Source organism: Rhincodon typus, chromosome 21 (genome assembly GCF_021869965.1).
Source record: "Rhincodon typus isolate 14 chromosome 21, sRhiTyp1.1, whole genome shotgun sequence".
Classification (NCBI taxonomy): Eukaryota; Metazoa; Chordata; class Chondrichthyes; order Orectolobiformes; family Rhincodontidae; genus Rhincodon; species Rhincodon typus.
In genome coordinates this window covers 27,449,728-27,475,950 of record NC_063352.1, presented here as the reverse complement: position 1 = coordinate 27,475,950, position 26,223 = coordinate 27,449,728, and the positions used below count along the sequence as shown (strand labels likewise).

Genomic DNA, 26,223 nt, shown 5'->3' with positions numbered 1-26,223 from the left:
CTGATGCTGCTTGGCCTGCTGTGTTCATCCAGCTCTACACCTTGTTATCTCAGATTCTCCAGCATCTGCAGTTCCTACTAGCTCTGACCCCATTAAACAAGTACATTGTCACTGAGCAAAGGGAAGCTTAAAGGTGATGAGGCTCTGAAAGGATGAGATCATGTTGAATATAACAAGTTATCTCATTTTATCCTGAAAGAGAGCGCACAGGCTACACTCGAAAGTGGAGGTGTAGGAGGCTGAAGGGAAATTCAAAACTAATCCACTGAAACATTAAACTAAATTTAACTCTCCTGCCAGGCAGGAACCAGATTAGGGAGCAGTTAAAATAGAATGTGGACTGAACCTAGTCTTCATTCTCTTCAATCTGACTATCAGCTGTCTTAAATTACAGGCAGAATGGAAATCTACATCAAGGTGAGCAGGGACCCTTTTAAATGTACATTCTGGACTCTAATAACATCACTGAGGCCCAAGCTGCAACTTTAATCCAAAGCCTAAGACAAGCAAACAACAGACATTCCACCCATTTTCACACCAAACCTGCTAGCAGCTGGATCAAAATCCTGAAGAGTCAGGGGTCTTCCATCAAGCTCCAGAGACACCCTTAATCCTCAATCTGAACAACAAACCTCACTGTAGCAGTCTCTATTTATCACATTTTTGCTGTAACGTTCTCTGCAAGCACGCCCTCACTACAATAGTCTCACACAGCCTCCTCCCTCCACCAGCCAGCTATTAATTTGTATTGGGGTTTGTGCCGGATATAGTAATGACAGCAGAGAGGTAAAATTTTCTCTGGAGCTAGGGATGCAAACTTGTTGCTCACCTTTGCAAAGAGTGCAGTCCTGATCTAAGTTAAAAATCATGTACTTTTTAACCAGTGAGCAAAAGGTCAGTGTGTGGAATACACTCCCTGGGGAGACTGTGGAAGCAGTTAGCAAGCGAGTAGTCAAATTGTGGAATATATTCTCTGGGGATACTGAAAGAGCAGTTAGTATTGATAGATTGCAATGCAAGTTGGAAATACCTTCTCAGAAAATAATATTTCTGAATACAGTGTTTGATGAACTTGAGACATGACATCTGGTGAGTATAGCATTGCATGGGAGGGGCGGATAACTTTGAGCCTATGACTCCCAAAGTTCTCCAACAGTGAAGATTTCCTTGCCTCCTGTCTGGGTTGGTTGGAGACTAATTGATGGAGATTGATGGCCACAATGAGTTAACAACTCCTTTGACATTGCAACATGCTGCGTGAGGATAGTATTTGGATTGTGTTTTTTTTTCTCATCTTGCAATCCCTGTGTTTGTGGTCACACTGACAGACAGAAGCATATTTTACAAATCTGATCACGTTCATGTGACGGATCCGTTAGCAAGTTATTTTTGTTTGGTTTCGGTAGCTGAGAGTCTGATGTAACAGCCTCTGGGATTCAGCCTCGCAAGTTGCATATTTCCACTTTGAATTGAGAGAAATCTTGCTACTTTCAGAAATTCCCTCAGGACAAGGCTGCTTACGTTCAGTGCAGACAACACTTGCAATTATCAAAGACAAGCTCTGATATAGGAAATGTAGGAGCATTCAAGTAGCAGAAACAACAGGAGCACATGAATCATACCGAATTAGAAATTTACTGCACAGTAGGATGGAATCAGCTCATCATTTCTGTGTGGGTACTTTTGTCATGTAATCACAAACATATATTCTACTGCCTCATGCTTTGCCAAAGCTTTGTATCAATCCCAATCTAATCCCATTGTAATGCTGTCTGCCATTGCCCATTATGAATTCCAAACCTATCCCACTGGCCTATATATGCTGTCCAAAGCCCTGTCTCAATGCTAAACTAATGCCATTGCCCTGCAGATCTCTCACACCAGCCTTGTATCAATGCCAAACTACTCCCATCAGCTCATTCTCTCCCTATAGCTCTGTATTAGTTGCGAAGTAATGGCACTCTCTCATTCTCTACTATAACAACGTATTAATCCCACACAAATTCTACTGTCCTGCATTTTCCCTGTAGCACTGTAAAATATTTATCCAACGTTCCACCAAAAGATGCAAAGCATTGATCAACCTGCAACAGTGCATTCCAATCAACTTGTATGTAATGAAACACTTCCAATCTTAATTTTCCCTACATTCTCTATCACAGTTTTAAATTGATGAGTGCACAATACAGATGCTCCAACCTGAGGACTTAGTCTTTTCCTATTCAGCCTATAAAAACCCTTCAGAATTTTTGGGGTTAGATTTCCCCTCACCTTTCTCTGCTCCAGCAGTAAGCACCAAAAGTATCTGCAGTCTGTCCTTATCATCTTGCATCCCTGGCAGCACTCTCAATCTAAATTGTTCGATCTCTATGGCTTTAATGGACTTTTTGGATCTTTTTCGTCCATATGGGCATCATTGGCTGGGTCAACATTTATTGCCCATCCCTATTTGCACTTGAGAAGGTGGTGGTGATTTGCCTTTTTGAACCAGGGCAAACCATTTGGTCCAGTTACACTCATATTACCATTACCAAGAGAGTTCCAGGGTTTTGAATCAACACCAGTGAAGAAATGGCATCATATTTCCAGGTCCTGATGGCGAGTGGCTTGGAGGCGAACATATATGTGGTGGTGTTCCCATGTATCTGATGCCTTGGGCTTCTAGATGGAAGTGGTTCTGTGCTTGGGAAGTGCATCTAAGGAACCTTGATGAATTTCTGTAAAATTTTCTAAAACTTTCCACAGGAGGCCAGAGTGGAGGGAGGTCAACTGAAATATTCCTGCCAAAGATGGGTAGATTTTTGTTCAGCGAGGGTACCAAAGGATATGGATCAAAGGGAAGTCAATGGAATTAAGATGGAGATTAGCCATGATTTAACTGAATAGAGGGGCTGAATGATCTCCTTCTGTATCTACTCATCCTTCCAGATTGGCAAAGTGAATGTGAATCCTACTGACAGTCACAGCTCCTATTAAATAGAAATCTCATTGAAGCAGAAACACTGTAAAGAAATCATTAGTCAGTGAAATAGGGAGATAGAAAATGCTTCTCAAAACTTTTTCCAAATTGAAAAGTTGATCTGAAGAAAATTAAAAATGATCCTAAGTATTAATAATTTCACCAGCACTTCAGTAAAGTTTTCCTGAAATAAAATCCTACATTAATGTAATTTTCAGTGGCACTCCTACTCAAGTGATGTGACATCCTTTGCATGCTAATAGGCTAGATGACATCTTCTGAATTATCGCCCGCAATCATTAGATAGAGACTGTTATTATTGTCTCAAGTAATGCAATGTGCTTTAATCAGCCAAAGTCTTGATCTAATTTCCTCCTTCATTTGTGTAATTGATTGACATTGGCTTCCATGTCTGATATCTATCAATCCTCTATCTGATTGTGTTTGAAGACAAATTGATTTAGTGGACTTCTGGTATTGAAAGCACGACAAAGGAGAGAATGTTTCATTAATCTAACAGCAATTTTCAGCTAAGTTCCAGCTAATAGTAATAACTAGATGCTTATAAAACTGTCGCCCCCAAGATTGATCTCAAACTCTTGTAACTGATATGGAGATAAGTGTGTCTCACAATTAGTGGATGGTGCCCTGCTTTAGCCTGTCATAAAATTCCATCACATGTGCACAGATTGTCAATTTAATCATTAACCAAATTGGAAGAAGACACTAAATATTTCGCAAATTTATTTGGATGTCAGAAGAGCAGAACGATCTAAGGGAATGATTAAGTTTTTAATTCATTGTCAAAATGTGAGTGTCACTCACAAGGTCAGCATTTGTTGCCCATCTGAGCTGTTCTTACAAGATGATCGAACTGATGAGCTTGCTAGTCCATTTCAGGGGACAATTGGTGTCGTACAGCAATCACAAATAAGCCAGAGGAGGTAAAGACGACAGAGACCCTCTCCATCTCTCCCTACCGCTGCCTCACCTTCCGATGGGGTGCATTCCCCTTAACCACACTCCCACCTCCAAACATCATAAACATAGGGTCTGCCTTGTCCTCACTTTCCACCCCACCAGCCTCCACATCCAACATATCATCCTCAAACACTTCTACCAACTCCAATTAGACCCCACCACATGGAACATCTTCCACCCCCCATCCCTCTCTGCCTTCTGCAAGGACCATTCCCTTCGTCACTCCTTAGTTCACGTCACACTCCCCACCAACCACTCCAACCCGCCCAGTACCTTCCTCTGTAACTGTAAAAGACGTAACACCTACCTACATACCATCTCCCTCACCTCCGTTCAGGGCCCTAAACGGCCATTCCAGGTGAGACAGAGCTTCACCTGCATCTCCGCCAACCTAGTGTACTGCATCTGATGCTCCCGATGTGGTCTTTTCTACGTCAGTGAGATTAAACCTAGACTAGGTGACCGTTTTGCCGAGCATCTTCGCCTGGCCTGTGACAGCCAACCTAACCTCCCAGTCACTGCCCATTTCAACTCCCCGCCCCACTCTCCCTCTGATATGTCCATCCTCGGCCTCCTCCAATGTCGCAGCAACTCGCAACACAAATTTGAAAAACAACACCTGATTTTCCACCTGGGCACCCTACAGCCCGGAGAACTCAACATTGAGTTCTCCAATTTCAAATAATCTTCCCACCCATCCACCAGCTCCCTTCCAGCCCCACCTCCTCCTTTCATTCCACCTTCTGACCCTCCCTTCCAGCCACCAACGGGATTCATCCCTCGCATCGACCAACCAGGTCGTACCTACCACCAGTGTCCACCTATCAAACCATTCCACCTCCTTCCCAGCCTCCCCCCTCGTTATCTGCAGCTCCTCCTACCCCCATATCCAGTCCTGATGAAGGGTAATACCCGAAATGTTGACTGGTCCTTTCCTCCAAATGCTGCCTGTCTTGCTGTGTTCTTCCAGCCTCCTGTTTTTCTACCTTGAATTCCAGCATCTGCAGTTTATTTGTCTCTACCTGTCACAGTGATTTTGGCGGTGGGAAGGTCACTCAGTTGTGTGAGATAAAACATCTAGGGAGAAAAAAGAAGCAAAAAGGAAATATGACAGGGTTCCTTCTGTAATGGAACATTATGGAACCAACAAGATTTTGAAGAATAATCTAACAGATTCCTGGTCACATTCCTGAGGCCAGTTTTTTTTTATTTCTAGATTTCCATATTCCCTCAAAAAGACATGTTGAAGAAAAGGCAAAGATTTAAAGGGTATACAGTGGAATATATCACTTTGGGACCAATTGAGTATGGATACAGGCGGGGAATGTGGTATATGGAGGATAAACACGAGGGCTAGTGGAGCGTACAAGGGAGGTACTAGGAGCTTAAGAAATGTATAAGATATGCAATAAATAGACTGGCAGCTTTGAAATATGGAGGATACAAGCCAAGAATAGTGGAATATGGAACATATCAACTCGGAGCTGTTGAATGTAGAGGTTATAGAATAAGCCACACTGAGTTTGGGTCCTGATGAAGGGTGTAAACCCGAAACATCAACTTTCCTGCTCCTCTGTTCCTGCCTGACCTACTGTGTTCCTCCAGCTCCTTACTACTGATCCACACTGAGTTTGTGCCCAAGTCCCTATTTAAGTGAGTTAGCAGATTGGCAGGAGAGTGTTTAATTTAAACTATAGACTGAAAGTGTGATGTGAATTGAGCCCCTCCCACTGCAGGTGGTGACAAACTAGTCTGTGTCCTCTAAAGCCGGCCATTAGCAGCTCATATATCTTCTAGCTTGGAGTCTCTGGAGCCCCATTGAATGAAAATTAACAGCCAATTCCACATGGAGTCTGTGTGTGTGTGTGTGTATTGCAGGAGCTGCTTTTCCTCCTACATTCCCATTATATGATGATATTGCTTCTGAGAAGCCCAGTTGAAAACTAATCTGAGAGTTGTCAGCAGACTAATCAATTTTTCATATGCTACATTCCATGCATTGTTTATATGAGCACTTCCTTTATTCAAATAGCCACTGAGCTCCTCTTTGTGTTGGTTTTAGAAATTAGATCAATGCACTATCCTGATTCTCCTAAAGTTGTTCACAATGGATGTAAAAGATGCTTGAGTTTATAATTGGATCAAGGAGGGTTTAAGCTCTTTTAAGAGGATCAATTTAAAACCACTAGACTTAACCTCTGCAGTGGAACTAGGACTAGTGGGTAACTGGTCGAGCTCTTCAAACAAAACATTTAGAATTCCTCTGTAGTCCAGCAGCAATGCAAGCTGTCCAATCTCATTTAAAAAAAAACGACTCTACAGTCAGGGTTCAGATAGGGTCAATGTTCCCAATAATGTGGGAGTCACAGTCTCATACTGGGTAGACCATTTAGGACTGAGATGTGGACAAATGTCTTCACCCAGATAGTGGTGAGCTGGCAGAATTTGCTACCACTGGAACTGGGCAAGGCCAAACCATTTAGCACTTGGGACTAAAGGGATCAAAAGATATATAGGAAAAGGGGGAACAGGCTATTGAGTTGGATGATCATTTATTGGGTGGATAGGCCATGCTAAATTGTCCATAGTGCCCAGAGATCTTTAGGCTAGGTGGATTCAATGTGGGAAATCAGGGGTAGGGAAATGGGTCTGGGGTCTGGGGTCTGGGTGGGATGCTCTTTGGAGAGGCGGTGTGGACTTGTTGGGCCGAATGGCCTGTTTCCACACTGTAGGGATTCTATGATTCTACGAAATGGCAACTGACGTTCATGCCACACAAGTGCCAGGCAATGATGATTTCCAATGGGAACGAATTCAACCATCTCCCTTTGCCATTTAATGTCATTACAATCAATGAAAGCCCCACTATCAACATCCTCAGGGTTACCATTGATCAGGATATTCAGTTGGACCGATCTTATGAACACTGTGGGAGTAAGTGCAGGTCAGATGCCGAAATTCTGCAGAGGCTAGCTCACCTCCTGACTCCCCTGTCCTATATCTAAAGGCACAAGTCGGGAATTATGATGGATGGCTCTCCATTTGCCTGCATAAGTGCATCTGTAATACCACCCAATTAGCTTGACATCACGCAGGAAAAAGCAGCCCTCTTAACTGGAACGTCATCCACCACCTTCAACATTCAGCCCCTTCATCAGCAATGCACAGTGGCAGCGATGTGTACTATCAATAGGATACACTGCAGCAATTCACCCACACTCCTTTGACAGCACCTTCCAAACCTCAGGAACATTACCATGCCACAAATCATCCTGACTTGGAATTATTACCACGGTTCTTTTCCTGGGTCCTTGCTCTGGATGGATTGCAGCAGCTTAAGGCTGCTGTTTATCACCACCTTCTCAAGGGGCTATTAGGGATGGGTAGTAAGTATCACCCTGGTCAGTGACACCCACATCCCGTGAAAGAAATAAAGTTGCACCAACAGTGCTGTTAGATAAGCAGTTTCAGGACTTTTTGCCAGTGACAATAATAAGACAGTGACATGGCTTCATGATACAATGATGTGTGATTTGAATATGAATTTCAGCTGTTGCTATTCCCTGGTGTCTTTTTCTGGGCAGTAGAGATCACAGGATTGGAGGACTCCGTCAAAAAGCTTGAGGAGTTTTTTTCAATCCATCTTGTAAAGGATGCTTACTTTCCTTTATTCTTTGAAGGATGTGTGTCATGGCTTGGCCACTATTTAGTGCTAATCCCTAATTAGCTTAGAGACAGTGGTGGTGAACTACCTCCTTTAACCACCAGAGTCCTTAACTTCTGGAAAACTCTTTAGGGTGCTGTTAGGGAAGGAGTTCCAGGCGTCTCATTGGAGCAGAGATTGAAAGTTGTGGTGTTCCCACACATCTGTTACCCTTCTTCTCCTAGATGAAAGAAGTTGACAGATTTGGAAGGTACTGAGCATCAGTGGTGAAGGGAATAATTGTTTGAGCCTGGCGTGCCAATCAAGCTGGCTGTTTTTTCCTGGGTGGCTCAGTGGTTAGCACTGCTGCCTCACAGCACTAGGGACCCAGGTTCAACTCCACCCTCGGGTGACTGTCTGTGTGGAGTTTGCACATTCTCCCTGTGTTTGCATGGGTTTCCTTCGGGTGTTCTGGTTTCCTCCCACAGTGCAAAGATATGCAGGTTAGGTGGATGAGCCATGGGAAATGCAGGGTTACAGGGATAAGATAGGAGTGGGATGCTCTCCGGAGGGTTGGTGTGGACTCGATGGGCTGAATGGCCTGCCTCTACTCTGTAAGGATTCTATGATTCGATGCATATTATCAAGTTTCTTGAGCGTTGTTGAAGTTGCACTCATCCAGGCATGTGGGGAGTATTCCATCACAATTCTGACTTATGTTTTGTAGCTGGAGGGCAGGCTTTAGTAAGTTAGCAAGTGAGTTACTGCAGAAGACATAACTTCCAACCTGTTCTTGTAGCCACAGTATTTATATGACTAGTCCAGTGCAGTTTTCCATCAATGGTAATCCACAGGATGTTAGTATTGCAAGGTACAGCAATGGAAATGTCATTGAATGTCAAGGGATGATGGTTGGATTCTCTTGCTAAGGATGGTCATCACCTGGTATTTGTGTGATGCAAATGTTACTTGCCACTTATCATTCCAAGCCTGAATGTTGTCCAGGTCTTGCTAAATTTGAACATGCACTGTGTCAGTATGTGACGAGCTGCTAACGGTGCTAAAGATTGTGCAATAATAAATGATTATCCCCACTTCTTGCCTTATGGTGGAGGGAAGGTTCTTCATAAAGCAGCTGAAGATGGGTGGGCTAAGGACTCTCCCCTGAGGAACTCCTGCAATAATATCCAGAGGGTGAGATGATTGACGTTGAACGACCACAAACATAACCTTTGTCTCGGTGTAACTGCAACCAGCAGAGAGTGTGTTCCTGCTGATTCCCTTTGACTTCAGTTCTGCTACAGAGCCTTGACTTTACATTCAGTAAATTGCGGCTATGATGTCAACCAGTTGCATTTTTACAATAGGCAATCGCTTCGTAGTTATATTTACCAAAATTGAATTTAAATTCCCAAAAGACCATGATGAGATTTGAGCTCGCGATATCTGGATCGGTAACATTCCCATTATACCATGATACCCTATCCATTAATACCCCGACCATGCCCTGGTTAATTAGTTCCATCCATGTGTCGAGGCAAGAGCCTGAATGCTCCAGGCAACTGGCAGGAAGGAGATTAGGAGCCATATTAGCAGTCGTACAGTATCAAGGATTTGAGGACAGTTATATTAGGTGTGTGTGATCCATTAGTGAGGTGGCACTTAGAATATTCTGCTCACTTAAGGTCACCGCAGACGCAAAGAGACAGTGATGCATGAGCAGGGAGAAACAAGCTCAGCTCAGCAAATGGCCAGTTACAGGAAACTGAGATTGCCAGCACTGAAATTAGTTTCGTAGTGAAATGAACAGCGTGTGGAAACAGGTTTCAACATAATGAGGGCAGTGAATAAAGTAGGAGCTCGAAAATTCTTTGAATTAAATTGCAAATGTGGGGCAATGATATACAAGCTGAACAATAATGAGCTCAGTCAGCATTGTGTACTGAGAACATGTCACGGAGAGGAGGGAGGAGGGGTTAAGTACATAACAAGCCTTAGTCAACAGAAGTGTGACAGCACAGATAGATGCAGTCTCAATAATAATCAATTAATACCAGAAATACTCATGCCAATCACCAACAACACCACCCCCAATTTTTAGTTTATCACTGCCAGCAATTATAGACAAGGGCTAAAACAGACAAGCCTGACTTGTCATCCCAATCCCTCAGAACTTTTATCAGGAGCCATTAGCTTGTCTTCTGGAGCAGAATGTCTTCTGCATCCTCTTCCCCCACCCCAGCATCCTTACCTTCCCCCACCCCCCCACCCCCCACGACTGCCTATAATCCATTGTGGCAGCAACCACTGTTAAAGCCCCCCTTCTGAGATCAGACACTTAAATTAAGGTTTGTATTTATCTAGCACATGTTAATATTCTTTATATGTTGGAGAATTATTCACTTATTACAGAGAAGTCTACCTGGATCAGCAATAACAGGGATTAAAAAGGCCTGCATTTATATAGCATCTTTAATGACTTCAGTTTGTCCATACTGTTTAAAGCCAATTTTGAAATATAGTCACTGTTGAAATGTAAGAAACATTACTGCCAATTTGCACATAGTAAACTCTCAAACAGCAACATGATGATGACCGGGTAATACAATTTTGATTGAGGGATAAATATTGAGTAGAATATTTTTGAGAACTCTCCAGGTCTTCTTCAAAATAATGCCTTAGGATCTTTCACACCTACTTGAGAAGGTAGACCAGCACTAAGTTTTAAGTATGATCTAAAAGGCAGTGCTTCCAACAGCAGAGTACTCCCTTCATACTGTACTCAAGTATCAGCTTCAATTTTTGTGATCAGGTCCTGAATCAAGAATTTAAGATATGACCTTCTACCATAATTTTAAGTGTGCTACACACTGAAACACAGCTGAAGCAGTTTGCCTGTATTGGATTGAGGAGTGCTTGGCCTCAGCACACTGACAACATTCTTCTGTCTTCACATTGAAGCCCAGAGTGCAAAGATATAAAAACAAGCTCAGTATTACTTTCATCATTTGACAAATAAATTCTGATAACTACTAACACTCCTTATTGATAGGTTCACAAATTCAGGAGGAGAAGGGCTATGAGGCTAAAGAGACAGTGAAGAATTTGAAATAAATTGTTTCATTTCTTTGAACTCTTTGAATGATATGAACTAACTTGCCCCATCAGCTCTGCTAGATTATCATTGTTGGTTCTTTGGTGTATAGACACCAAGATCCTGGGACAAGGCAGAGACAAACACAGGAGTTCCTAGAAGCCTGGTACTCCACGAAGAAAGTCATCAGCAAACACATAGAACTCGACCCCATGTATACTTCACCACTAAGGAAAACTGGAAGTGAGGTAATCCAGCTCAACAGACTCCAGAGGTTAAATAACAGGCCGGAAAACACAACGGCGCTTCATCGAAGGCTGCACTGATGATGTTACCCAGCAGGGTAATGAAATGTCTGCAGAACAATAAACCAGCTCGGCGAGCCAACCACCCTCAACATCCAATTAATGCCTATTTACCAAATCAATGTGTAACTTACCAATAAATAGATAATTAAATGCCACAAAACTTTTGAAAGTAAGATGCTTTTTACTGGATGTGCATTTATAGGTAAGGCCTGGTGTAAAATTAATGACTGAATATTCTCTGGTTCTGTTAGGGTCCGGTACAGCTGGATGTATGTATATGAGACATGTTACTGGATTAAATAAATACAAGGTGAATGCAATTTCTCTCTCTCACAGATTTATCTCATTTAAACAGCATCTCTGCTCTGCTTCAGGGCCCAGTCCTCTTCATAGAAAGGTCTTTGCTGCTGCAGCATGCTGGTCCTATGTCATGAGGTTCTATTGAATTGCTGCTTTGATTTAGAAAGGGTTAAGTAAGGCAGAAACCTGATAAAGAGTGGGTAACAGGCACTGATGCATTCCCTCCTGGTACTGCAGGACCTGTTTGTGGTAGTATCAGCTCCTATACATGTCTATCTCCTTGCTATTATTACTCCCAGGTGGATTATTCTATGCTGTAGTACCACCAAATATTTGCTCCATGTAATTTTACTCCTAATTACTCTTTTTGTTTGTCATGGCCTCACCGATAAGGCTAACAATTATTTGCCCTTGAGAATGTGATGGCAAACCACATTCTGTTATTTCTTATGGACGGTATATCTTTTAGAAATATGCTCATGATATCGTCATTGCACCATAGATTGTGACGTGAGGGTATTAAGATCTCAGGTTACATCTTACTTTGGACCACTTGAAGTATGCCATTCTACTGAAAGCATGTTCCACTGCTGTACTGTAACAGCCTATTAGCTCAGACATGTATGTTCTCAAGGAACACAATGTTTGTACATAATAGCTGATTGTAATAAATATCTGTTGGATTCTTCCATACCACATTATCCACTCCCAATTTCTTATGTTATAGGAAACAACATACAAATTGATGCATCAGGTAAAACCAGTTAGAGGCAAAAATCACACCAGGTTAGTTGTAGAAGCTGTCTAGAAAAGACTTCAGTAATTTGGAGATAGATATTTGGAAAACTAATTGAAAACAAACTGGAAACAGCTTTGGCGAACAGATAATTCATACAAAGGGAGAATTTCTCACCTTTCAGCAGCATCAGTTTCTGTGAGAAAAGGTAGCTAATGTGGATAGGACATTAGCCACCAAAAAAACAGCTTACATCTCTTGCTTAGAAAATTTTTTTTTCATGACAAAATACAGTTCTAAGATTGCTTTGGTTAATATAACTGAATAAATAAGCTGCAATGCATATTTGAGCTAAAACACAAAGCCAGTGAAGTGCCGTACAGAAACTGGAGGCTAAAATGTTTTATTCTTGACAGTCAATACGTGAGTAATAGTAGCTATAAAGTCTGTGTTCTGAAAACAGGGGTAGTTTTTAAATCTTTGCTGACACAAAGTCAGGGACATGGCTTATGGTGGTTCAGTCCAATTTTTAAGGTAGAATCACTGATAGCAGAAACCTCAAAGACCTCAGCATCAATTGACACCCTTGCTGAATTACAATTGTTCAAACTTATACAAAATTCTATTTACAGATCAAATGATAAGCGACCCCAAGAAGAGAGCAAAAATCCTACTTGCCATTGTTAAGGATGGACTTCACAGTATTAATACAGGAGGTCTTTCCATGGTCCAGAAAGGTCTAGAAACAGTCTGGAAGCTTCTCAAAAGACAGTCCACTATAAGAATTAACTTCAGGATTAACAGACTCCAACTCTTGTCATATAAATCAGCAACCCCAAGAGTCTGTTTGTTTATTAACCCATTTATTGGTGAATGCCACATGATCAGCAAGATGGCACAACACCACAATGCTGACAACAAGGAAAGTATTAAAAATATACAGAAATGCAAGCACATCAGTGAGGTTCAGAGTCAACCAAGCAAAGGACACATTTCAGAACACGACCAAGTTTTCCATATTGTTAATCTCATAGACTGTGTTAATGAAACAAGGTGATCAGAAGCTTTCACAACCACTTATATCTTTTTATAACTCATTTGTAGGATGTGGGCATCATTGACTGACCGGCATTTATTACCTCTCCCTAGTTGTCCTTCAGATGATGGTAGTGAGCTGTCTTCTTGAACCACTACAGTCCACCTGCTGTAAATTGACCCATAATGCTGTTAGGGAGGGAATTCCAGGATGCTGACCCTGGGACAGTAAAGGAATGGTGATATATTTCAAAGCCAGGATGGTGAGTGGCCTGGAGGGGAACTTGCAGGTGATGCTATTCCCATGCATCTGCTGCACTTGACCTTCGGGATGGAAATTGTCGTAGGTTTGGAAGGTGCTGTCTGAGGATCTTTGGTGAATTTCTGCAGTGCATCTTGTAGATAGTACACGTTGCTGCTACTGAGCATCAGTGGTGGAGGGAGTGGATGTTTGTGGATGTAGTGCCAATCAAGCGGGCTGCTTTGTCCTGGATAGTGTCAAGCTTCTTCAGTGAGTGTTATTGGGGCTGCACCAATCCAAGCAAGTGGGGAGTCTATCCGGAAAAAGCAGGATGACAAATACCAAAAGCTAAAATTGAAATTGAATTAGTAGCAACATTTCACCACAACACATCCTGAAAGACATATACCTCAACAAGTGACACTCCATGGTAGAGACTATCTCATAGTGTAGAATGGGTCACCAATACCCTTTACTGTCTGAATTGCACTGCAGTGCCAATATGCAAGCTCATCTTGCCTTCCCAAAATCTTTTACCTTATTGAATGGAGAGTGCAGGAAGGCATATCAGGAGTAGCACCAGGCATACCTAAAAATGAGGTGACAGCCTAGTGAAGCTACAAAACAGAACTAACAGTTAGTGGAAGCAGCAAGCAATGGACAGAGCTTAGGTGATTCCAAAACTAACAGATCAGATCTAAGCTCAGCAGCCCTGTCACATCCCATTGTAAATGATGGTGAACAGTCAAACAACTCACTGGAGGAGGAGGGTCTACAAATAACCTTATACTCAATAATGGGGGAAGTCCAGCACAACAGTGGAAAAGATAAACCTCAAAAATTTGCAAACATCTTCAATAGGATGTGCCAAGTGGATGATCCATCTCAGCCCCCCCGGATGTTCCTAGCATCGCAGATGCCACTAACACACAAAGCCTATGGTTGAATTTCACATTTAACCCTTGTTCCTGTGTATTCGTGAAAACTGCTAAAATGTCCCTAACCTAGACTACTCCCCATTTTTTAACCATCATTAGGTACACGCAGGGGATTATAGTTCAGCATGTAGTACATTTCTCTTTGAAGCTTCTCTGACACTTGCAACTGTGACATTCTAGACCCTCTCTCCAGGCAGCCACTGAATTTACATGCACAGTCATTTTGATTGTATCAGTTCTCTTCAAAAAATACATGTTGGAACTAAGGTTCGACATGCCTGGAAGTGATCCAGGACTACGATTCGTGGTCATGACAATAGCCCGAGGCATAAGTATGTAGATGAAGAGGGATAGGTTGTTTTTTGTGAGTTGGATAATCTTCTCTGCATATTAATGTAATCATTCTGGTACCTGGTTTACATCTCACTTCAAAGTCAAACCATTGGAGATTGTTGACGGATTTGGTTGCATCACGTGATCTGTTCTGTGACAGTGCGTATGATTTAATTCTCATGAATTCTGGTTAAACTGAGATTTGTGCACACTGATCATTTGCTGCTGATAGACCACTAGTATCTCTTTCTCATTCATTCATGGGATGTGGGCATCGCTTGCTGGGCCAACATTTATTGCTTGTCCCTAGAAGTTGACGTTGAGCAGCCTTTTTGAACTGCAGTCCATTTGGTGTAGGTGCACAAACAGTGGTGGTAAGGAGGGAGTTCCTGCATTTTGACTCAGTGATCCTGAAGGAACGGTGATGTATTTCCAAGTCAAGATGGTGAGTGACTTGGAGAAGAACTTGCAGGTGGTTGTGTTCCTGTGTATCTGTTCAACTTGTCCTTCTAGATGGTAGTGGTTGTGGGTTTGGAAGGTGCTTTCTAAGGATTGTTGGTAAATATATGCAGTGCATCTTGTAGCTAGTACACACTGTTCTCACTCAGTGTCATGGTGGAGAAAGTGGATGCTTGTAGATGTGGTGCCAAGCAAACAGGCTGCTTGTCCTGGATGGTGTCAAATTACCTGAGTGTTGTTGGAGCTGCACCCATCCAGGCCAGTGGGGAATATTCCATCACACCCTTGACTTGTGCCTTGTAGATGGTAGACAGGATTTGGGGAATCATGAGGTGTGTAATGTTCCCTCCAAGGTTCCACAGATGGCATCCAGTGTCAGCATACCAACTGTGATATTGACTGCCACAAGTTGCTGTCACACATGGACCTCAGAGGCCCATGAAACCAGAGGTAACGTTGAAGCTGAGTTACTCACTGTGAGATTCCTAGCCTCTGATCTGCTCTTGTAGCCTCAGTATTTATATACTTAACCCAGTTCAGTTTCTGGCCAATGGTACTAGTCTGTTGACCAGCGCGCTGTTAAAGTTTTGAGTTTGGGAACAGCCCTTAAACATTCCTGTCCTGCAGGAAGACTAAAGGAAAATACTCTGTCTTTCACTCTGAATGCTGCCAAGCTAGCCACTGCAAAGGGTACCTGAACGAAGTTTTCAATCAACCTGCAAAGCCAAGAATCTCAGAATCAACAGTTCAACTGTCAATATCAATGCTACTGCTAACATTCATTGTAACAGCCACAACATTTTACTGTCTACTTTTGACAAAAACCCATAGGGACTGATCTGTGTAACTTTTACTTTTTATCTTTCTTTGAACTTGTTTCTCATTTCTAATCTGAGTATATGTTTGTTGCTTTATTATTTCTTCTAGCATTTAAGAATTGTTAATCTGACTCTTATTAGCTCAAGAAAGCCTGGTTAAGTTGTCTCCATTTAAAACATAAGTTCACGTGATCTGGGAGAAAGACATTAACAATAGTTGGATCCTTTCTAAACTAACCCTGTTGCAATCAACCAAGTGTTGGGTGGTGTGGGATGCTGAATTAAAAAGGGGATCTGGTTCATCTCTCCTCACCCAGAAGCCTGGTCATTTGTGTATCCCAAGTGGAATCAAAATAACTTGGGGAACCTAACCTGGTGTCTGGTTGTTAGTGAATGAGATTAAGATGATGTACTGGAGGCTGATCTGTTCTATTACAATCAAAGACAGTGTGAACAGTTGCAAAATTCAAGAGTGGCAAGGGCAAACAAATTTTAGTATCAACACTATTGTGCCAGAATCTAATGTCCATGTTATAATGGAAAAATGTGGGTATTAAACACAGAGGATGGCTTGCATGAGTCTGTGTACTGGCTAGGAATGTATCAAGACATTCAACAGCTCATGAATACATGTGAGGCATGCCAAACATAGTGAAGGGAGCCTGGACATCATATGATGTTTCATTCATTCCCTGAATGAAAGTAACAACTGACCTACTTACAGTGCCTGGGGAAGACTACATCCTTGTGATGGATTACTTCTCCAAATTTCTTGTTGTTCAATAACTTAGCAACACAACAAGTGCAACCATCGCTGACAGGTTAAGCACCATTTTTGTTTATTCAGTGCCCTGGATCAGACAGTGTCCTACAATGGATTCCAGTACACTGGCAAATTGTTTCAAGATAGGCGTACTGAGGAGTGACACATATCACATTGTCACCCCATTATCCATGTTCAAACAGTGTAACGGAACATATGAAACGTATTACTAAATTAATGAGTATTATGTTCTGCAACATGGCAAGATTTTCATATTGCGATGCTGAATTTTTGTGCAACCCAAGTAAGGAAGGGAATTATCATCCCCAGCACAAGATATGCTCAGGAGGCAACAGCAAATGACCTTGCCAGCAACCAATAGTCTGAGAAACACAATCTAAGTTCTGAGACACGGGACATTCTTCTTCAATAATAAAGGACATGGAAGAGGTACACAGCATGTGAGCCAGTAGAGAACTACCAGAACTATGTACTGGGAATGCTTGTTAGAAATACTTGAATACCAGCAAAGGTTTCTAGACTGTGCAACCATCCCAAATCATATCAATTCAATTCTGATCATGATGCCACATTGCAAAGGAACAGACCACCAGCTCAGAAACCAACGTATGGCACACCAATCATGCATGAAGAGAAAAAAATATTGAAGATGATTGTTTAGTGATGGTGAGTGACAGCACCCAGCAGCAACGCAATCAATTTGTCAAACATATGCAACAAGCAATTAATACTTCTCCAGCTGGAGATATGATTACCAGACCAAGACAAGTCATCAAATCTCCAAAGCCTTATACCGAAGTTTAGAATGTTAGCCTTGTAAACTATGTTTTGCCCATTTGCCTGGTATAACAAATTGACAGCACACACTCATGTACAACCATGTATTTCTGGTTGGGATAAGGTTTTATCAATGGAAAAATGGGGGAACACGGTGTTATGTCGTACTGTCATAACCTTTTAAGAGATATGCTCATGCTATCATCAGCACTTTATAGCACATGAACCAGAGGTATAAAGATCTCAATCCATCTTAGTTTGGTTCACTTGAAACATAACACTCTACTGTAAGCATGTTTCTCTATTGTAATGTGTCTGGGTTAATATTAAGCTGTTACATTTGTGCCTGAGGAATGTATTGTTTGTACATCACAGTTAACTGTAATGTCTGTTGTATTCTTTAATAACACAATACTCCCAATTTCTTATGTTATGGGAGATAACACAAACATTGACACATTAGGTAAAACATCCCACTGGAGGCAAAACACAACCCAAACTGTTACAATCTAAGTCATTTAAATACACCCACAATGTTGTTAAGAAGGTACAATTCTAAGATTTTGACTGAGCAACAGTGAAGGAACAGCAAAGGTACTGCAATGTTATTTCCAAGTCAGGATGATGTGTGCCTAGGAGGCAGCTTACTGGTGATGATGATCCCATGCATCTCCTGATCTTGACCTTCTATTTGGTAAAGCTCATGGGTTTGCAAGGAGCCTTGCTATGTAGCTGCAGTGTATCTTGTAGATGACACATGATGTTGCTACTAGACACCAGTGATGAAGGAAGTAAATAGATGGGATACAATTAAGTGAGCCACTTTGTCCTGGATGAAGTTGAACTTGCGTGTTGTTGGAGCTTCATTCACCCAGGCAAGTGCAAAATTTTCCTTCTCACTTCAGACTTGCACATTGTAAATGATGAGCAGGCTTTGGGGAGTCAGGAGATGAGGTACCCACCACAGTATTTCTAGCCTTTCATTGCTTTGGAACTATTGTATTTATGTGGTGTTCCAGTTAAAGCTCTGGCCAATGTGCTCAATGATGATAAAGCTATTGAATATCAAAGGGAGATGGCTAAATTCTCGCTCATTGGAGTCAGTGATTACCCATCACATGATGTAAATATTATCTGTCACTCATCATACCAAGCATGAATGTTGTCAATGTCTTTTTATATGCTGAAGTCAGTTCTAGCATCTCAGAATGGTAAATGTTAACACTGTGCAGTCATCAAGAATAGCTCCACTTTTGACCTTACATTGGACAGAAAGTCACTAATGAAATAGCTGAATGTAGTCAATACCCATTTTGTTATCCTGAGGAACTTCTTCTGAGATGTTTGGCTTTCAATATCTACAACTATTTTTCTTTGTGCTAGGCACAATTCCAAGCAGCAGAGAGTTTTCCCCTGATTCTCATTGACTTCAATTTTGCTACGTCTCCTTGATCCCAGACTTGGTTAAATGCCCTAATATGAAGAGTAGTCACTGCTGCCTCACCTCTGGAATTCAGTTATTTGTGTATGTTTGTACAAAGACTGTAATGATATTAGGAGCCACATGGTCCTGACTGAGCATCTTGAGTATAATACTCGAAGTGTAACTTGAAAGTATTGTCAACAACACCTTCCAACATTTTGCTAATGATTGACAGTAGGCTTAATGGGGTAATAGTTAGCTAATTTGGATTTGCTGTACATTTTACATACAGGACACAGCTGGGCAAGTTTCAGTTGTCATGTAGAAGCCAGTGACGTAGCTGTACTTGGACAACTTGACTAAGAGCACCAATCCATCCAGCATAGAAGCTTCCAGTTGGAATATTGTCAGATCCCACAGTCTTCCCTGTATCCAGTGTCTTTAGCCATTTCTTGACATCAGGTTGAGTGAATCTCATTGGCTGAAGACTGGTATCTATACTCCTGAAGACCTCAAGAGGAGGCTGAGATCGATCATCCACTGTGCAGATCTGGCTGAAGATTGTTGCAAATGCTTCAGCCTTATCTTTTGTACATTGGTGAGGATAACGTTAAGTAGGTTCTTCCTTCTCACCAGCTGCTGCAAACCCGTCTGTGAGAAAAGCTTATCAGGACTCAGCTAGCTTGGTCAGGAGTAATATAATGGCATTGTAATGATGGGCATTGAAGTTCCCACCAAGAATACATTCTGTGTCCTTGCTAATGTCAGTGTTTTAACATGGAGGAGTACTGAATCACCAGTCCAGGGAGTACAATATGAGGGAATCAGCAGGGGAGGTTCCTTAACCACTTTTTGACTTGATGCCATGAGACATCATTGGTTATGCCAATGTTCAGGACTCCAGGGGAACTCCCACCTGACTGCACCCATTCTACTGCCACCTCTGGTGGCTCTGTGCATGCATGGTGATGCTGATATCTGGGACATCCACAGAAAGGAGTGATTCTGTGAGTATATCTATTTTGGACTATTGCATTGACTAGACTTTGGGACAGATGTCCCAGTTCTGGCACAAAAATGCCAGATGTTAGCGAGGAAGACTTTATAGTAATGGCTTGTCAGCATGCCTATGTTATTTGTAGTGCCTAGAGAATTCAGAGTAATCTCTGTAGTTTCTTTGTATTTTACCTTTTCCTGACAACTAGGTATAACTGAATGACTTGCAAGACAAATTTAGAGAGTAGTTACGAGTCAACCGCATTGCTGTGGGTTTGGAGTCACTCGTTGATCAGACTGAGTAATGGTGGCAGACTTCCTTCCCTAAAATACATTAATGAATTAGATGGTTTTGTTGAAAATTCATGGTCACCATTACGGAGTCCAGTTTTTTATTCCAGATATGTTTACATTACAAGTTGCTGCAGTGGGATGAACTCATGTTTCTAAGGGAGGATTGCTAGTTCAGTAACATAATCACAATGCAACCATTCCCTGCTGTGTTATTCCCAAGTGTATTTCTTCCTGCTGTAATATTCTGTGGTGTATAACTCTTAAATGTACTGTTCCGTTCCCTATTACTCCCAGACCTATTATTACCTGCTGTATTGTCCCCTGCTGTATCCCTCCCAGATGGATTATTCCCTGCTGACTTCCTCTGAGTTTCCATCAAATGTATTGTTCCCTGCTGTATTACAGTATGAGTAAGTGTTCCCTTATGTATTACTGCCTGCTGCATGGTATGTGCACATGATAAAGTGCTATACAGCTTTGCAATTTCCTTTTTTTATTTGAAGGTCTTTATCACAATAAAAGATCTTGTGGAGGAAGCAGTAAACAAGTTATTTAATTTGCACGGTGCATGGTGGACATGAAGACACATGTACAAGATTAGCCAGCTTTGTATGAGTTGGATATTTGAAAAAAACAGTCTCCCACAAAATAATGGACACTCAGAACCAACTTCCAGAGAAAGGGAGTTTAATTCAATGTCAATTACTACCTGGATCAAGATGTACTGAGAAAAGAAATTAAGGGTTTTTAGAGATATTAATAGCACTGTCAGGGAAGAAGCTGTTTAACCTCCAGTACTGGAGAGATGCAATGTTAAAATAACTATGCAATGGCTCTACATGGAGCAGGATTCTCAGCTGAGTGACCTCTTCCTGCGCCAGGCCGCCAAAATAATTCTGACCAATGTAGAAGATCTGATGTGGGCATCTTTCTGGTTCTTATCTGATATTGTTCTGTTAGTCCATCCCTGGGAAACATGTGCAGCAATGTTGATTTTAAGCACCGTAAATATTTGCAGAGTAATTCTTCACTGACAAATTTACTCATTACTTCTCTCGTTCGCTTCTCCTCCTCTGCCTACCCCTGCCATAATGCAGCTTCTAGTTTATAGATTTCTTCACAGCCTGCAGGTAACACAGAGGCTGAAATGAATTCAGAAATGGTTGGTAGGTGACCATAAGAACATAGGATGTAGGAACAGAAGCAGGCCATTTAGCCCATCAAGACTGCTGTACTATTCAATGAGATCATGGCTGATCTGATAATATTCAACTCCACTTTCCTGCCTTTTTCCTTGATTCCCTGACTGATTTCCTCTTTGCTTGATTATATTTTGTATTTCTAAATGCTCTGCTATCACATCTTTCACAATGGGCATTCATATTTTCCCAATAACAGATGTTTAGCTAACTAGCCTATAGTTGTCTGTTTTATATCTCTTCTCCCTGTTGAATAAGGGTATTACATTGGCAATTTTCCAATCCTCTGTGACTTTCCAGAATCTAAGAATCTTGGAAGATTACCACTAGTGCATCCATTATCTCTGCAGCTACTTCATTTAATATTGTTTCAACTCATCCGGTCCAGGGAATGTATTGGCCTTTAGCTCCGTTAGTATCCCTAGTACTTTTCTATAGTGATAGTTATTCTGTTTATGGTTCTGTCCCTTTTTACCCCCTGATTACTTAGTATTTTTGAAATGTTCTTAGTGTCCCCTACCCCAAAGACTGATGCTTAATACTTATTCACTTCCCTCCACCATTTCTTGGCTCCCCATTATTATTTCCCCAGCCTCATTCTCAAGGCCAGTCTTGGGTGTGAAATAAATATTAATTGCAGGAGAGGAGGGAGGGGGGTGAGTCTGAGAAGGTGAGAATTGGAAAGCTATGAAGAAAGTGAATGCATCAAAAATCACGGATGGTGCACTGCCTTCACCAAAGGGAAGTGATAGAGCAGATGAGAAACCTGGAGTACATGAAAAAAAGAGCTGTAACCATATTCATTTTGATGAAATAGTAAAGAAAACTGAGGGAGAGAGAGAGGTTAAAAATTACAAAGAGATCTTGATCAGTTGGGTCAATGGGCTGAGGAGTAGCAAATGGAGTTTAATTTGGATAAATGCCAAGTATTGGATTTTGGTAAAACAAACAAAAGGGCAGGACTTACACAATTAACGGTAGGGCCCTGGGTAGTTTTGTAGAACAGAGAGGCCTAGGGGTTCGGGTACATAGTTCCTTGAAATTTGCTTTACATGTAGACAGGCTGGTTAAGAAGGCATTTAGCATACTTTTCTTCATTGCTCAGACCTTTGAGAAAAGGAGTTGGGATGATATGTTGAGGTTGTACAGGACATTATTGAGGCTCCTTCTGGAGTACAATGTGCAGTTCTGGTCACCCTATAGGAAGGATATTATTAAATTGGAGAGAATTCAGAAAGGATTTACCAGGATGTTGCAGGAATGAAGATTTGAGTTATAAAGATAGACTGGGACTTTTTTGCACTGGAGTGTAGGAGCTTGAGGGGATGACCTTATAGAGGATCATAAAATCATGAGGGGCATAAATAAGGTGAATAGCATAGGTCTTTTCCCTAGGGTGTGGGAGTTCAAAACAAAGGTGAAAGGAGAAAGTTTTAAAAAGGACATAAGGGGCAACTTTTTTTTTAAACACAGACAGTGGGTCATATGTGGAATGAACTGCCAGAAGAAATGGTGGATGCAGGTACAGTTACACTGATTAAAAAACATTGGGATAAGTACATGAATAGGAAAGGTTTGGAGGGATGTGGGCCAAATGCAGGCAAATGGGACTGGTTTAGTTTGGGAACATGGTTGGTGTAGATAGTTGGACTGAAGGGTCTGTTTCCATGCTGTATGACCCTATGAAAAGTTACAGATAAGAGTTTGTTCAAATATTAAATGTGTTCTTGTTCATGAGTCAGAGATGTAAAAGGAAAATAACTTGTATTTCTATGGCAGTTCAGAATGTCCCAAAGTATGTTACATTCAACAAAGCCAATGGACATTGCAAGTCTACATTGGGTAGAAAGGCTCCTGGGAGAAAAAGATCACTTAAGAAAAGCAAACCAAGTTCTAGGGCTTTATTTCTAAACTGAGAACCATAAAGTAAATTATTTATGCTAAACCTGTATTGAGCCTTGATTAAATGACACAGATTGCTGCATGAAATTCTGCTTGCTATTGTGTAGAGAGGATATACAGGCAGTGGAGAGTTCACAAAGATGGTTTACATGGATGATAGCAAAAAAATTGAGAGCTTACATTTCAGGAAGGTATTGACAAGCTGAATCTCTTTTCTCTTGAATACAGAAAGCTAAAGATTGACCTACCAGAGGTCTTTAAAATTATGAGAGGTTTTGGTTGAGTTGATACAGAGAGAAAGTTTCCTCTTGTGTAAAAATGCAAAACTAGTAACTATCAATAGACGATCATCACCAGCAAATCCAACAGGGAACTTAGTAAATAGAAACTTCTGGGAACACTATCTCAGGGCATGGTTAAAGAAAATAACATAGATGCATTTCAGGGGATGGTAGACAAGCACATGCCAGAGAAAGGATAGAGAGGTAAAATGATAAGGTTCGACCAGGAGAAATGGGAGATGACAAGTGAAACATAAGCACTGGAATGAACTACTTGGGCTTAATGAAATAAAATGAAATATCGATATCATTTTATGCTCGAATCTCTGTTCAATGTTCTGATGCAGGAATTTATGCCACTCTTTGAACCACAGCAAATACTTGTAGAGTTGTTATATCAGGGGCCAGGAATTTTCTCAGAAATAAGTGATACTGAGAGGAAATTAGATTGACAGGGAAAGATTTTACTAGATGTTAGTCACGCTCCTGCCTGGTTGGAGAACACTTCCTGTGTGGTTAGGGTTGGGGATATTGAAGCAAGGCAGCAATGGAAGGTTTGCAGTAACTTAATACCTTTAATAGCTTTGGAAGGAAGTTAATATCACATTTAAGAGTTCTGCAGAGTCAAATTAAATTTGAAACGTAACTAATCTTTTAATCCTCAAGCCTGCCTTTGTCCTTCTGGATGTCAAAGTGAATGTAGCCACCTCATCAGAGCACATTTGCTTTTTACATTCTGAAAACACTGCAAATTGACTGTCCTTAATATACAGTACTTGAGAGAAGAGGTAATTTAGTAAGCCCTTTCTATAGCTGATGTGCAATTTTGCTTATTATGGACCTGACCAACTCATTGAATCTCCTTCTCTACACCGCGTAAAATAATTTCTGTCTATTTATCTGTTAACCATTTTTGTACATTCTAGGTAGACCAGAAGATAATTGAATAGACTACCACCAAGAATACTAATAGCTGCTTTTTATATGTCTTTAGAAGCTTGATGCCCAAGACGCTGGATGGTCAGATCACCATGGAGAAAACACCCAGCTACTTTGTTACCAGGGAGGCACCAAAGCGAATCTTCTCGATGGCAAAGGGCACTAAACTCATCGTAGTGGTCAGGAACCCAGTGACGAGAGCCATCTCAGACTATACCCAGACACTGTCCAAGAAACCTGAGATTCCAACCTTTGAGGTTCTAGCCTTCAAGAACAGGACGCTGGACCTGATCGATGCCTCTTGGAGTGCTATCCGCATTGGAATCTACGCCTTGCACCTGGAGAACTGGCTCCAGTTCTTTCCCCTCTCCCAGATCCATTTTGTCAGTGGGGAGAGGCTCATCATCGACCCAGCCGGAGAAATGGGCAAAGTGCAGGACTTCCTGGGCCTCAAGAGGATCGTTACAGACAAGCACTTTTACTTCAACAAAACCAAGGGGTTTCCTTGCCTGAAGAAACCAGAGAGCAGCAGCACGCCGAGGTGTCTCGGCAAATCTAAGGGAAGGACTCATGTCCAAATAGACCAAGATGTTATTGAGCAGCTGAAGGAGTTTTACAGACCGTATAATATAAAGTTTTATCAGATGGTGGGACATGACTTTCGATGGGACTAACCACTAACAGCACCACAAATTGAGAAAATAATGGAGAAAGTTTATGTATGTCTTCCATAATAGAGGACTTATCACATTCAAAAGGATAGCCTGTGTGGCACACAGCAGGAAAGCTGTACCAGAGCTCAAACCTGATGCCCTGAGGTTAGACTGTAAGCTAAAGATTCTCCTCCTTAATTCATCAGGGTTTAGTTCAATCCTGAGAAAAGCAGGGCTAACCACTGGGGCAGCTATTGAGGAAGCCACTAGGGAAATGAAGTTCGGCCATGGATGTAATCACTGGGAGTCCAGGGCCAACCACAGGATGCACATATTGGGGAAACTTGGGCTTCTGTCACTTTGGTCCACTACTGAGGCAGTGTAGTGGCATCTGTCCAAATGATGTGTCTTTTTTTAAAGTGAAATGTGTTGTATTGTACTGATATTGTTGGCATCTGAAATATTGCCATCGAAACCAACTGGCACTCTAAGATTTACCTGCACTCTGAAACAAACAGATGCTCACCCCATTACAGTATAAAACAAAGAATCCAATAAAAAACCTTCTGCAGCATGCATCATGGTTGAAGGAGTGATTGAATGTAGAGACCTATGCTTCTCTCCCTTTATTGATTTTCTCTTTCTTAGTTTATTTTATTGCAATCGTTAATCTCTCTTTTCTAATCCCTGTGGGCGTTTCAGTTGTCACAGGTTTATTTAGCATGGATTTATCAGCATCGCCCCAATTCATAGTGAGGATCTATTTCTATATGATACCACGGTGTACATTATTGTTGGTTCATTCTCAGTATGTGACCCAACAGCTAATGTCTGTATCAGTGGGCCTTGGCCTGTCCCACATGTAAAGACTTAAACAGTTCATGGTGACTGTAGAGAGCATGCAAGAGAGTGAACCATGTTGACGAGGGACTTAGAATCACAAACAGGCCCAGACAGGTCAGGATAGTGTTCATTCCTGAAACAACATCAGTGAAACGGTTGAATTTTTACAACGATACAACAGCTTTATGGTCACTTTCACTAAGACCAGCTTTTCATTTTCAAACAAACCGAGATTCAAACGCTCAACTGCCTGTGGTAGAATTTGACTTAGGGTGCTCATGTCAAAT

The 26,223-nt window shown here is 41.5% G+C and overlaps 1 protein-coding gene across 1 annotated transcript in view; it reads left to right on the top strand.

The window, feature by feature from the left end:
• The window catches only part of hs3st2 (heparan sulfate (glucosamine) 3-O-sulfotransferase 2), a 63,351-nt gene extending 38,135 nt beyond the window's left edge, over positions 1-25,216 (top strand). Inside the window, exon 2 of the mRNA XM_020535002.2 lies at positions 24,496-25,216. Within this exon, the coding sequence (XP_020390591.1) occupies positions 24,496-25,114 (619 nt within the window). The 3' untranslated portion in view covers positions 25,115-25,216. The remainder of the gene's footprint in view (positions 1-24,495) is intronic.
• Positions 25,217-26,223: the final 1,007 nt, after the last annotated feature.